The sequence below is a fragment of the Xyrauchen texanus genome, chromosome 39 (assembly GCF_025860055.1).
Source record: "Xyrauchen texanus isolate HMW12.3.18 chromosome 39, RBS_HiC_50CHRs, whole genome shotgun sequence".
NCBI classification, from domain to species: Eukaryota; Metazoa; Chordata; class Actinopteri; order Cypriniformes; family Catostomidae; genus Xyrauchen; species Xyrauchen texanus.
The window spans coordinates 9055429-9070463 of NC_068314.1; the positions used below are offsets into that span (position 1 = coordinate 9055429).

Sequence of the window (15035 nt, forward strand, 5' to 3'; positions counted from 1 at the left end):
GTGAGTGAGTGATGAATGACTGAAAGAGAGAGTGAGTGAGTGATGAGTGACTGAAAGAGAGTGAGTGAGTGAAAGATATAGTGAGAGAGTGAGTGATGAATGACTGAAAGAGATAGTGAGTGAGGGAGTAAGTAAAAGATATAGTGAGAGAGTGAGTGATGAATGACTGAAAGAGATAGTGAGTGAGGGAGTAAGTAAAAGATATAGTGAGTGATGAGTGAGTGAAAGATATAGTGAGTGATGAGTGAGTGATTGAGTGAAAGATATAGTGAGTGATGAGTGACTGAAAGAGATGGTGAGTGAGATGAGTGAGTGAAAGATAGTGAGTGAGTGAGTGAGTGAGTGAAAGATATAGTGAGTGATGATTGAGTGAAATAGATAGCGAGAGAGTGAGTGATGAGTGACTGGCAAGAGATGGTGAGTGAGATGAGTGAGTGAAAGATAGTGAGAGAGTGAGTGAGTGAGTGAAAGATATAGTGAGTGTGGGAGTGAGTGAAAGATAGTGAGAGAGTGAGTGAGTGAAAGATATAGTGAGTGCAGGAGTGAGTGAATAGTGAGAGAGTGAGTGAGTGAGGTGAGTGAGTGAAAGAGTGAAAGATATAGTGAGTGCGGGAGTGAGTGAAAGATAGTGAGTGAGTGAAAGATATAGTGAGTGCAGGAGTGAGTGAAAGATAGTGAGTGACTGAAAGAGATAGTGAGTGAGTGAGTGTGTGAGTGAGTGAACCAAACAGGGTTAAGTTAACAGAAAATAAGTTGATTAGCCTATATTAGAATCCTTGATTTCACACATCCTCACATTCAAACAGGAAACAGAACCACCCCATCACATCCCTTACCACCAAGTCACAATAAAACATGTGACAGGGTGGTAATTTGAATCCCAAAATGGCCACAGATCTCACATGTAGACAAGTTCCTCACTAAGCATAAATGCATTCAATCTGAAATATAATTTTCTTTGCATTAATAATGTAAAAAAATTTAATAAAAACTGTTTTCAAGATCTATTTTGCATGACGGGGTGGTTGGTTTGAACTTGATGGACCCTGCCTAACATGAAAAAGCAACCAATAAACAAAGTAAAAGAATGTCAGTACTTGCCTGCTTTTGTTCTTGGTGGCTACAAGGCTCAAATTATGTAATTTCCACTTTGAAATGTCATTTAAAACAACAGTACATTATTTATAGATAAAACAAGTTAGTGTGATGGGGTGGTAAGTCAAACTGAGGGATGCACACAAATCATAAAATATTTACAAAAAAATAAGGTTTATTTTGAATAAATATATCTTATGTGGGGCACAGGGACACACATATAATCCTGAAAATAATAAATGTTTGAAAAAAATATAAAACTTATATGGTGGTATTTTAGATGAAAATGTCATGTTGGTCAACACGGACATGTAAATTTGGCTATGAACTAATGAAAAATTATTACAAATAGTATGTTACTCTTTAAGAATAGTATTTTTTATCATATATCTTGTTGACAAGAACACATGAATTAATACTTTAAGCTTTGGAAACCTCATGCCTTATGCATCTCATCAAACGTTGCGGACCCAAATGGCACCCGTTTCATAGAATGACTCATGTATATATCATATACAGGTGTATGTAGTATTTAGGAATTGCCATCACGCCTCATTACCATCAGTTATATGCCTTTGCAATCAGGATACAAATTATGTAACATAGTTGAAAGTTAACAATTTAAAGAAGTTTCATTTTTCAAAATATTTTGTATTTAAACAGAAGCGTCCTCTGTAGATGCATCGTGAATATTATGCTGTGGGAGGGGCTTCCGGGCCGTTATCGCGGTATGTTGTTTTCTCAGTGCGCTATTTTGCCTCCTGAGCGAGACGCGTTGTGTGATTGGGCTCCAGGCGCCGCTATCGGAACCAATCAGAGTTGCATCGGGAGGCGTCGAGGACGGGTGAGTGAGCGCGGCTGCTGGGAGGGGACGGGACTCGGTCGGTTAGCTAGGGATTGGTGTGTGACCGACCAACCAAATGACTAAAATCATTATAAACAGGAATAGAGCGAATTGGGTATGTCAACGACTACTGTGTTGACGACACGCTCGCTTATGTCGCTAATTATGTTTTTTAAATGACATACTTTAGTTAAATCATAGGTGTTCGTTGTTTTTACATTAAGTCGAGCTGGCGTGTCATATAGGCGCAGTTTACGCCGCTCGTTGTTATTAAATTCTATGACTTTCGCAGGCGTCCAGGTAGTCGATGTTTAGTTTTAATCGGTTAAAACTTGGTCGATAAATTGTTTTATTATTTTTTTTGTGTTATTTTTATCACTAGTTTATGGAGCAAACATGACTGAAGTAAAAACACCGAGATCGAGGCCCCTATGCTAGACAAAGAAAATGCATCAACATCTCCATTTACAGTATAGAATTTTATAAACGGAATAATTTCGTTAGAACATACTGAGGAAAGGAGATTAGACTTGAGAAAGATGCATGTTGCAAAACCGTCTGTTAGATAAGACGCGACGCGTGAAACTGAAGCAATGCAAAATGGATACATTTGATCTTTGTTCTGTATCACAGAAGCTCAGACAAAAATACTGTATTAAAACTCATTAAGCTTGTTTTGGTTTCATATATTGTTTTTGCATTACTATAGCACGAAAAAGACATTTGATTATACCAAAGCTTACCCTTAGAAAATAATACGGATGTACCATGGTACAGTGATAGTAACAGATGGCAATACAATTGGTACTTTAGGATTATAATATGTACCATGGTGCTCCATAATACTTAAAAGAATACAATGGTACATTTCTGGGAGAAATAAAAAACAAGGTACTTTTCTTTAACAAGATAATTTTTGTATTAACCTTCTGTTTTATAAGCATCACTTTTGCATTTAAATACTTTATTAGGTAACAAGAAATATGAAAAGATTGTAACGCAACATAGTATAGCTAGGGTATTTAATAAACTGTTAATAGTGGGTACAAAGTTGCAGAAAGGATAATTGCCTTTTAAAGTATTGCTGGAATTGAATGTTAAATTAATATCATATTTTGAATATTTTAATTGAGTTTCTTATTAAAATTCTTAATCAGATCACTGGCATCATTCGCAAAGACATGAAAGTAAAGTGATTAAGTCCTGCTCTAAAACTTGTTTGGGTGAGACTGACTGTACGAATCATATACCGAAATTGTGTTTGTTTTAAAGAAGCAATTCAGTTTCTTGCATTATTTAGATGGAAGTATTTGCATTCGTTTTTAGATGCAAAACCATGTTGTTGTTATTTTCCAGATTTGTGTTCTATGCTCATAAATCCACAGCAGTCAAACTGCAAACATGGAGCAGTACACTACCACCACGACAACTAGTGGAGAGCAGATAGTGGTGCAGACCAGCAGTGGGCAGATTCAACAACAGGTAATTTGTGAGACAAGCCATACTATTACATTTGTATGGTATCCGATGCATCTCATGCAATACTGGTTTTAAACATATGTACATCAGAGATGCAGCTCATTAAGCATGTTGTGAAGGTAGCAAGAAAACATAGACCTATTAACCAAACATAAGCTTTGTCGTGTGGTATTAAAACACTAGTATGACAGTCAGTGAAGTTTTTGTCTCAGTATGGTGTATGCGTACTTGGCTGTAGTGTAAATGAATAGTTCACCCAAAAATGAAAATTCTCCATCATTTACTCGCCCTCATGCCATGCCAGATGTCATCATTCACTTGCGTTGTATGGACCTACACATCTTGGGTGGTGTGTAAATGATAAGAGAATTTTCATTTTGGGGTGAACTATTTCTTTGAGAGAAAAAAATTATCCACAAAAGTGAGACAGGTCTATGGTACCGTATGTTCCCATTTAGAGACCAGAGTAAACATTTATGTGTTTTTGACTGTAGGTCATTACAGTCAGTTTTTAGTATGGTAACAGTCCCTTATCTTTGGCCCAGGGCACATTGACTGCAGTCCAGTTGCAGACTGAGCCTCAGGTAGGCCAGACTGCAGCCCAGCAGGTTCTTCAGGTAGTGGTTGGCTCACTGAGCTCCTCTGCTGTCTCCAAATCTCCATGCATGCCACCTCAACTCCTGTTGCCTCTGATCTGTGACCATTTTAAAAGTATTGCTTTGTAATAATGTCGTGCAAAGTCAAGATATCCAACACATAAACTGGCTCGTGATCAGCAGGTGAAGGCAACCGCTAACCAGCTTGTATCTGGCTCATTATGATCCATGTGCACTCTTCTGAAAATGTGCCATTTTACAGTCATCTCACTTTTTGTTTATAACTGGCTATTATTTACTACTTGAACTGTCAGTGTCTAAATCCCACATGCACAAGGTTTTTAGCATGCTTTGTTCTGTTAATTGCATTGTAAAATCATCAAGATGTACAAAAGGACTTTATGAGTTGTTTTGCAGAAATTTTGCTAGCGCTGTGTTCACATGCACCGTATTTTCTAGCATGCATCTGTTTGCATTGTCTTGACCTATATTATTATGTCTCCTTTGTCAGTACACTGTGAGAATCATACAAAGAAAACTGTAATTGCAAATTGATATGCTTCAACTGTGTGTTTAAGAGTGACGTCTGTGATGATGTGAAACTGATGTATTTTTTCCTCTATTTACTTCTAAGGTCCAAGGGCAGCCTCTTATGGTACAAGTCAGTGGGGGTCAGCTCATCACTTCCTCTGGGCAGCCCATAATGGTGCAGGCCATGACAGGAGCACAGGGTCAAACCATAATGCAGGTACCGGTATCTGGTACACAAGGGCTGCAGCAGGTAATTCGAACTTGTTTCGTTATACCTTCATAATAAAAAAAATATTTTAAGTTTTGATTCTATTTGTTTATGCAATTCTAAAGAAACCACTGTTTATATCACAGATTCAGTTGGTACAGCCGGGTCAGATCCAGCTTCCAGGTGGACAGACGTTACAGCTACAGGGTCAGCAAGGACAGACCCAACAGATCATTATTCAACAGCCACAGACTGCAATCACTGCAGGACAGAACCAGGTATATACACACAATCCAGTTTCCAGCAGCTTAAAGGAATAGTATCACCCAAAATGAATATTCTCTTATCATTTACTCACCCTCATGCCATCCCAAATGTGTATGACTTTCTTTCTTCTGTAGAACACAAATTAAGATTTATAGAAGAATATCTCAGCTATTTAATGCAAATTAATGGTGGCCAGAACTTTGAAGCTCCAAAAAGCACATAAAGGCAGCATACGAGTAAGCCATACGACTCCAGTGGTTAAATCCATATCTTCAGAAGTGATATGATAGGTGTGGGTGAGAAACAGAGCCTGTCATTTTTTTATATAAATGTCAACTTTCGCCAGCCCTCTTAAGAGTTCTTCTTGTATTGGTTTTTGGCGATTCGCATTCTTCATACATATCGCCACCTACTGGGCAGGAAGGAAAATTTATAGTAAAAAAGGGCTTAATATTGATCTGTTTCTCGCCCACACCCATCATATCACTTCTGAAGACATTAACAACTGGAGTCGTATGGATTAATTTTATGCTGCCTTTATGTGCTTTTTGGATCTTCAGTGTTCTGGCTACCATTCATTTGAATTGAATGGGCCAGCAGAGCAACAGAGTTTGTTTTCAACTGAAGAAAGAAAGTCATACACATCTGGGATGGCTTGACGGTGAGTGAATGATGAGAGAATGTAAATTTTTGGGGCAACTATTTAATTAATGTACAAACACAAATCACATAGTTTTCTATTTTCTAACCCTATCATAACAGATACAGAGCCTAATTATACTTCTTATATTTGGGTAAAACTAGCAGCAACAATTTTGCTGTTAAATGCATATTAGTAAACAAGTTATTGCTGAATAAACACACTTTCTGCCTGTTTCCTCAGGGTCAGCAGCAGATCACTGTACAGGGACAGCAGGTGGCCCAAACAGCAGAAGGACAGACCATTGTTTACCAGCCTGTTAATGCTGATGGAACCATCCTACAGCAGGGTAACACAGGGGCTCAACTACAATATCATGTTCTTTTAAGCATATACAGTGGCAAAAACAACATTTCACTGGTGTAATTTAGCCATACTTTTTATTTAAAAATACTGCAATGGACGGTTACATTGCTGATGTGTTAATCCAGCGGGGTCCAAAAGCCTGAGTGAGACCACTAGTGAAGTGCTTCTTTTTTGCATTTTTCTTATTTTCAAAAAAATCTAATTATCCATTTTATCCCAGCATGATTTGAAAATGTCCCAAAGAGCCTCTTGTGTGCTTCAATGGAAGCAAAGAAATCTAACCTTTTGTCCAAAGGAGTAAGCATGTTTAATCTCAAAATCTGATTATTTTTATTTATTTATTTTTAGAAATAGAATAGAATCTTAAATATTTCCTCTTTCATTTTTCAAAATCCTGAAAGCTTTATTTTCAAGTTTATTTATATTTAAATGTAAAAAAAAAAATCCCAGTTGGTAAAAAGTTCAAAGACTTTTAGACCCCACTGTACCTTCGTATGGTATGTATGAAGAATTTTGTGTTTCTCTGTCCAGGAATGATCACCATTCCAGCAGCCTCTTTAGCAGGAGCACAGTTAGTATCAGCAGGAACCAACACAAACACTACTAACACTGGTCAGGGCACAGTGACGGTCACTCTCCCCATGGCAGGAAACATGGTCAATGCTGGAGGAATGGTCATGGTAAGATCTTTTGCTAACAATTATATCTATAACTAAAGTGACTTTATTGTTGTTGTAATCATACATTCAATCAATCATTCATTTCAGATAACCTTGTCTGTTTACATGGACTTTCCTGTTTTGGGTAACGTTTTGTGTTTCTAAATGAATTAGATGGTCCCAGGGAGTGGAGGGTCGGTTCCCGCCATGCAGCGTATCCCTCTTCCTGGAGCAGAGATGCTGGAGGAGGAGCCTCTGTACGTCAACGCTAAACAATATCACAGGATCCTCAAGAGAAGACAAGCCCGTGCCAAACTAGAGGCAGAGGGCAAGATACCCAAAGAGAGAAGAGTATGTGATTTTACTTCAATTACAGTGACACTTTATAGGCTTTTACTAAAATGACCAATATAAGAATTGCATTTGATCAGAAATAAAACTGATGAGATGTGTTTGAAGGAACATGGTAAATATAAATAAAAAAATTATTTATAACAAAAAAAAATATTTTTATTAACAAGCTTCTGCTTAAAATTGTATGTATTTAATAAATTCATTTTTGAGTAGAAATGGCCATATAATATGTTCATAATATAAATGTAAAATTTCTATATTTTTATATGTATTTACATATGAATAGAATATACTGTAAATATTATTTTATTTTTGCTATATAATACATTATCATATGGATCTTTTTAATTGAAATAACTCTAAAAATATATACAGACAATTTCCTAAAATATTGAAATGCCCATATAATCAGGTTTTAATATATATATATACAGGGTATATATATATATATATATATATATATATACAGTGGGTACGGAAAGTATTCAGACCCCCTTAAATTTTTCACTCTTTGTTATATTGCAGCCATTTGCTAAAATCATTTAAGTTCATTTTTTTTCCTCATTATTGTACACACAGCACCCCATATTGACAGAAAAACACAGAATTGTTGACATTTTTGCACATTTCTTAAAAAAGAAAACTGAAATATCACATGGTCCTAAGTATTCAGACCCTTTGCTGTGACACTCATATATTTAACTCAGGTGCTGTCCATTTCTTCTGATCATCCTTGAGATGGTTCTACACCTTCAGTTGAGTCCAGCTGTGTTTGATTATACTGATTGGACTTGATTAGGAAAGCCACACACCTGTCTATATAAGACCTTACAGCTCACAGTGCATGTCAGAGCAAATGAGAATCATGAGGTCAAAGGAACTGCCTGAAGAGCTCAGAGACAGAATTGTGGCAAGGCACAGATCTGGCCAAGGTTACAAAAAAATTTCTGCTGCCCTTAAGGTTCATAAGAGCACAGTGGCCTCCATAATCCTTAAATGGAAGACGTTTGGGATGACCAGAACCCTTCCTAGAGCTGGCCATCCGTCCAAATTGAGCTATCGGGGGAGAAGAGCCTTGGTGAGAGAGGTAAAGAAGAACCCAAATATCACTGTGGCTGAGCTCCAGAGATGCAGTCGGGAGATGGGAGAAAGTTGTAGTAAGTCAACCATCACTGCAGCCATCCACCAGTCGGGCTTTATGGCAGAGTGGCCCGACAGAAGCCTCTCCTCAGTGCAATGTGCAAAAATGTCAACAATTCTGTGTTTTTCTGTCAATATGGGGTGCTGGGTGTACAATAATGAGGAAAAAAAAATGAACTTAAATGATTTTAGCAAATGGCTGCAATATAACAAAGAGTGAAAAATGTAAGGGGGTCTGAATACTTTCCGTACCCACTGTATGTATATATATATATATATATATATATATATATATACACTACCGGTCCAAAGTTTTGTCTTGACTGAAATGTTTCTCATGATCTTAAAAATCTTTTGATCAGAAGGTGTATGCTTAAATGTTTGAAATTAGTTTTGTAGACAAAAATATAATTGTGCCACCATATAAGTTTATTTCATTATAAAACTAAAATATAATAATAATAATAAAAAATTAAAAAAAAGTTTTGAAATTGATGACTTGGACCAAATAATAAAGAAAAGCTGCCAATAAAAGCCCAACTTAGATGGGAACTCCTTCAATACTGTTTAAAAAGCATCCCAGGGAGATACCTCAAGAAGTTGGCTGAGAAAATGCCAAGAGTACATGTCTGCAAATTCTAGGCAACTTTGAAGATGCTAAAATATAAAACGGTTTTGATTTATTTTGTTTAGTCACAACATAATTCCCATAGTTCCATTTATGTTATTTCATAGTTGTGATGACTTTACTATTATTCAAAAATGTGAAAACAAAAATGTTTATAAAGAATGAGTTTCAAAACTTTTGACTGGTAGTGTATATATGTGTGTGTGTGTATATATATATATATATATATATACAGGCCAGCTGACAGTCTTGCCTGGGCCCGGGACAAGATAATCTTAGATGGGCCCCCCATGCCCAGATCTCTCCTTTTCCCTTGCTCTTCCTCTCCTGTTCCCCTCCTCTGCTCTTCCTCTCCTGTTCCCCTCCTCTGCTCTTCAGCCGGCTTTTTATTTCTCATCTCCATAAATATATCTAATAGTAAAGCTAATGCAAGGGCTAGAAATCAATGAATTCTTTGCTAATACTTCCTCGTCATCATGGAGAGCGCAGTTCGCACCGCTTTCTCCTTTCCACAAGCGCGTGCTCTCCCGTGGCGTCTGTCGTTGCTGTGCAACAATGAACTTGCGCGCCTGTAAAAACGAGCGCGCCGCGTCGCTATTATGAGCTAATATCCAAAATATTTCCATATGTGTCTCTTTCCTCCTTTCTTATCAACAAGTGGATTTACAGCCACCACATCAGCAGCACCGCCGGTCGCAATGTCTCAGCACTTTTATGAAGAGAACGCAACTGCACGCGCTTCGGGCATGCACGCGCATCAAGTACCGGGTTTGAGAAAACCTGGTACCGTGGCGTGACGTTTAAAACAAAATTAGTACCGACTTGGTACCGAAGTACCGGGTCTTTGACAACACTCATAAACGTTGGCTGCGCTGTTTCTTACCTTGCTCTACGTTGACTTTACTAACGTTAGTTCCAGCTTCTCCGTCACCACCTTTTTTAAAATATTTGTTTAGGACATCTCGAAGGCCTCTATTTTCTTCTTCCCTTCTTCTCTTTTCTTTTCTGAGCACCAGACTTGTGCTGACCGGACATTTTGATCGTAACGTTAGCCTACTGAACTTCAAATCAAATGACAACATCAAATTTTGATCAGTGGCCAAACCATTTTTGTTTTGGGGGTGGGCAGGGGTTCTTGACCACTATTTCAAGGACAATTAGGAAGAAAAGAAATAAAAAGCTTTTATGTAACTCAAATATTAGATATTTTTTCCACAAATATGCCTATTTTATTTATTTTTTTAACAATTATTCCATAATTTAATGAGGGCCCAGTTCTGGGCCCCCCCCTACCCTGGGCCCGGGACAACAGACCCGTTTGTCCCCCCCTGTCGGCGGGCCTGTATATATATATATATATATATATATATATATATATATATATATATATATATATATAATGATTCATTAATCTGCACATCATGTAATAAAAATTATTTGATTGAAAGCCCAAATTATTATCAATAAAATGAGTTATATGTATAATTTATATGAAGTTTATAATCAGTATTATTTCCTAGGCTTCTGTACAACATAACATATAACCCTCTTTTTTCTTTTTTTATGTTATACAATCTTTGAGATTATTATAATTTTTCCATCCTTTCCCAGAAATATCTGCATGAGTCCCGTCATCGTCATGCCATGGCCAGGAAACGTGGGGATGGTGGGCGCTTCTTCTCTCCAAAGGAAAAGGAGGAAATGGCCATGCAGGCCTTTAAGGTGAGCGAGGGGCTCGAGCTCAGCTCTCATTGGCCAGCCACCTCTGCCCCACCCCTGGGGTAAACTAGTGACAGGTTTCTCATCCAATCCCAGCCCGTCCATCAACTGAAAGACTGAAATCACTGTATACAGACCTAATTTAATTTACAGCATCCATACCCTGTGGCTCTGTGTCCAAGCTACCTCATGCATCTGTTACATACTCATGTCTGAACTGTCTCTATCTGAGTTTTTTACTTTTCCAAGAAATTAAACTGAGCATAAATACTAAGAACTTAGTATATAAGTTCTTGTCTATGATGTACACAAATACAATGTAAACATTAGTTCCCATGTTTGTAACTTCTATGCTGCCTTGTAGCTTTTTAATTATTAAGGGATAGTTTGACGTTTTGGTTATTTTACTACTTACACAGAGCCCATAATTACCTTTGTATGAAGCTTAATGGCATAGTTCATTAAGAAAGGTAAAACATTACAATTCCATCATAATTTATTCACCCTCATTTTGTTCCAAAACTGTATGAATTACAATCTTCTCTGGAACTCAAAAAGAAAAGTTAGGCAGTGTGTTAGCCTCATTCACCATTCACTGTCAGTGCATCTTTTTCCATACAATAAAAGTGAATGATGACTGATGCTGTTATTCTGCCTAAAATCTCCTTTTGTGTTCAGAGCAAGAAAGAAAGTAATATTATTTTGGAACAACATGAGGGTGAGTAAATTATGACAGAAATTTCATTTTAAGTGAACTAGCCCTTTAAAGAAATAGTAACACTTTACAATAAGGTTCCATGAGAAAGTGTATTGAGTATCATGAACAAACAATGAACAATATATTATTTACAGCATTTATTATGCTCAGTTCATTTTAGTTAATAAAAATACAAATGTTAGTTCATAGTGCATTAACTAATGTTAATAAATACAGCATTTGATTTAAAAAATGTACTGGTAAATTTTGAAAATAACATGAACAAATGCTGTAAAAGAATTGTTCATTGTTATTTCTTGTTAACTTATGTTATCAAATGAAACCTTATTGTAAAGTGTTACTGAAATAACTTGTGTTAGACCACTGCTAAATATCTAGAAATGAAAAGAAACTTAAAAAAAGAAAGAATATGATTCAGATTTAAACATGGGTGATTAGCATTGTCAGGGTAAAATTTGCCCAAGATTTATTTTCTAAACGGTTTGAGTTCTACTTTTAGGGGAAATCTTCAACCTTGCCTTTTTATTTATTTATTTTTTCTGTCTGCATTCTTTCTGTTTGTCCTACCATGCTGTACATTTCTAAATGGACTGCTTTTGTTTCTCACTGGATGCTGAGATGTATTAAGCTTTGTGTTTGTTAGTCCTCTTTAGTCTTACTCGTATGAATTGCCAATCAAAATGAATATGGTTTATTGGATCTGTTTTTATTTGTGATGAATGGCTTGGCTTTCACCCTTAAATGCTCTTCTGTTGTTGCCAAGAGCTGTCGCTTTATTATCGTTTCTACCATTTCATGTTTCTTCCACAGCGGGCTCTTGATGTCAACTTTCTTATATGAGCTCTTGATAACTTTTACGTTGCATTTATGTTTGTTACTTGATGAGATATGCCCTTTTTATGCAAATAAACCATTGTTCTCCATTTATACATGATTAGTTATCACTTTCTTGCTCTATATACACATAGAGAACTTTCTCTCTTTCAATGTGATATCATTGTTAGTGTTTCATTGTAAAAATGTAATCGAATTTTAGGCTCATTAATAGTTAAATTAGCTACTTAGACTGTTTGATATATAGTGTAATCCAAAAGTCTGAGACCACTAGTGATCGTTTTTCTAACAATAAAAATGCCACTGATATAATTTGTGAAAATAATTGATAGTGTTCCATAGAGCAAGTAAGCAAGGGAAATTGACCTATATATATATATATATATATATATATATAGACAAATTTGCTTAATTGGTTCGTGACCATTAAATCATGCATAATCTTCTTTATTTGTTTTATATCATAATACTTTTCTTGTTTATATATATATATATATATATATATATATATGTAATATACACACACACACGCTATATTTACTAGTATGTTACATCTTGTCTAAATCGAATTAAATCTAAATGTGGTCTCAGACATTTGCATTTAAGCAATATTTTGACGCATTCAGACACACCCTTTGTCCACTAAGGTAAGAGTTCACTCAACATGAGTAATCTTTTAAAAGAGCGTTGGAGAGATAAAGTATTCATCTTTTCCCTTTCTCTTCTCTTTTCCATACAGAAATCCGAGCATGGCCAGGTTGAAGATGACACAGTTGGTCAGATGATTCAGGTGGCATAACTGTCCATTCACACCAAATGTGTCTGATATACTTGTTTAAAGACCGTTCATTAGAACCTCTGCATTTCACCAGATGGTTTAGGACCCACCATGTTTATAATTACTTCTTATATAATTAAGTTGTTGCAGATTCATCCAATTTTGCCAGTTAGACCATGGAAATATTGGGAATTTATGTAAAGTTGTTTTGTTTTTAAACCATCGTAAATGGAATGGGGCTATCTGGTGTGCAAGGGACATGGTGTTGTATTTATGTGGAAAGACTTTTCGTTTTAGAGTCAAGTGTCTGAATTAATTGTATAGGCATTTCAGTCCACTCCATTTGTTTATTTAATTAAAAATATTAATGCATAAGTTAAGAATCAGTTGCTAAATAGTGAATTGCAGTTCTGTCTGTTTTATTCTATATAATAGGGTGTGCCATTGATCGTTTTTTATTTTATGATTGTGTTTTCGAGGTCAGACTGTAAATTGTTATGATTTACTATGCACTTGCGCTTTTAGTTGATCTATGATGAACCATTTATACATCCACCCAAACACAAACTTTTCTTCCTTTAATGAAAAGCTTCAGTTCATAAGGCTTTGTATTTTATATTGATGTCTTCCTTATTTGCAAATAAAGGTGGACCAATGTGTACAAGGTTGTACAAGCTGCTTCTATTTTACATTTTCATTTTTTGGATTCTTTGTCAAATATTTTTTTTTAGACACAATGAAACAACATGGGACAATAAAAAATGTAGCATGAAAAGTAGCTAGTTTTTAACATGGCCATAATTAAAACAATGCCACAAAAAAATATTCAAATTTTGACAATCTATAAACCAATATTCAATTAACTGTTGAAAAATAATTTCATTATCTTTTTAAATGATTCTTATATTTTCCAACATTTTGCGTGCTATCCTGTTTTTAACTCTGTTCCTGACACAAAGCTACCATATGGCATCAAAAGACGTTGAATATAGAGCACACATGCACTTCTTCTATGATACTTTAATTGTACTTTCTTGAAATTTTTGGAGCTTGACAGAATCTGCCCCATTGTAAGGGCAACATCAATATTTTGCTTAACCTCTCAAGGCTGTTTAATAAAGGTAGACATCTTGGCAGTTTGAGGACATATTTGACTGGAAACAGTAGGGGTGTAACATTTCTTATTCCCTGAAGGAATAACAATAAAATTATGCACTTGTTTTGTAATTTGAATCTATTTAGATCATATATACCTGTACATTTATCATTGACACAATTTATTTGTAAATAAGCTAATTTATGTTAACTTCACTTCAATAAAAACCTACACTTCTACAAGTTTAAACATGAAGAAAATATATGAGATTGTGTCATATATTTGGGGCAGAATGCTGATATATGATGAAAAAAATAACAATTAAAGTAAATTACTAAAAAATCATGTCATAATAATAATAACCAGTGGATGGCTGCTGAGACCATGTGATTGCCTGTTATAACTTAATTTTAGATTTGATTATCACAAGTTATGCATTTGGGAAGAAACTCAGCAAAAAAAGAAACGTCCCTTTTTCAGGACACTGTATTTTAAAGATAATTTTGTAAAAATCCAAATAACTTTACAGATCTTTATTGTAAAGGGTTTAAACAATGCTTGTTCAAAGAACCATAAACAATTAATGAACATGCACCTGTGGAACTGTCGTTAAGACACAAACAGCTTACAGATGGTAGGCAATTACGGTCACAATTATAAAAACTTAGGACACTAAAGAGACCTTTCTACTGACTCTGAAAAACACCAAAAGAAAGATTTCCAGGGTCCCTGCTCATCTGCGTGAACGTGCCTTAGGCATGCACATGAGCGAGGAGGATGTCTTCCCTGTAACACACAGCTTTGAGATTGCCTGCAATGACAACAAGTTCTGTCCGATGATGCTGTGACACACCGCCCCAGACCATGACGGACCTCCCCCTCCAAATCGATCCTGCTCCAGAGTACAGGCCTTGATGTAACGCTCGTTTCTTCAACAATAAACGCAGTCTGACCATCACCCCTGGTAAAACAAAACCGCGATTCATCAGTGAAGAAGCACTTTTTGCCAGTCCTGTCTGGTCCAGCGAGAGTGGTTTTGTGCCCATAGGCAACGTTGTTGCTGGTGATGTCTGGTAAGGACCT

At 36.1% G+C, this 15035-nt stretch overlaps 1 protein-coding gene across 5 annotated transcripts; it reads left to right on the forward strand.

Moving 5' to 3' along the window:
* Positions 1–1820: 1820 nt before the first annotated feature.
* On the forward strand, positions 1821–13455 carry LOC127632749 (nuclear transcription factor Y subunit alpha-like). 5 transcript variants are annotated; one of them, XM_052111505.1, is made up of 10 exons: positions 1821–1939; positions 3296–3421; positions 3964–4038; positions 4649–4795; positions 4900–5031; positions 5904–6009; positions 6558–6706; positions 6860–7036; positions 10419–10529; positions 12818–13455. In XM_052111505.1, the coding sequence occupies exons 2-10, from the start codon at positions 3341–3343 to the stop codon at positions 12875–12877; spliced, it is 1038 nt and encodes a 345-aa protein (XP_051967465.1). In that variant the 5' UTR covers positions 1821–1939; positions 3296–3340; the 3' UTR covers positions 12878–13455. The 5 variants fall into 5 exon arrangements, with proteins under 5 accessions (XP_051967465.1, XP_051967466.1, XP_051967463.1 ...); XM_052111506.1 differs by having other exon boundaries at positions 3964–4035; XM_052111503.1 differs by lacking the exon at positions 12818–13455 and having other exon boundaries at positions 10419–10592.
* The last annotated feature ends 1580 nt before the right edge of the window (positions 13456–15035 follow it).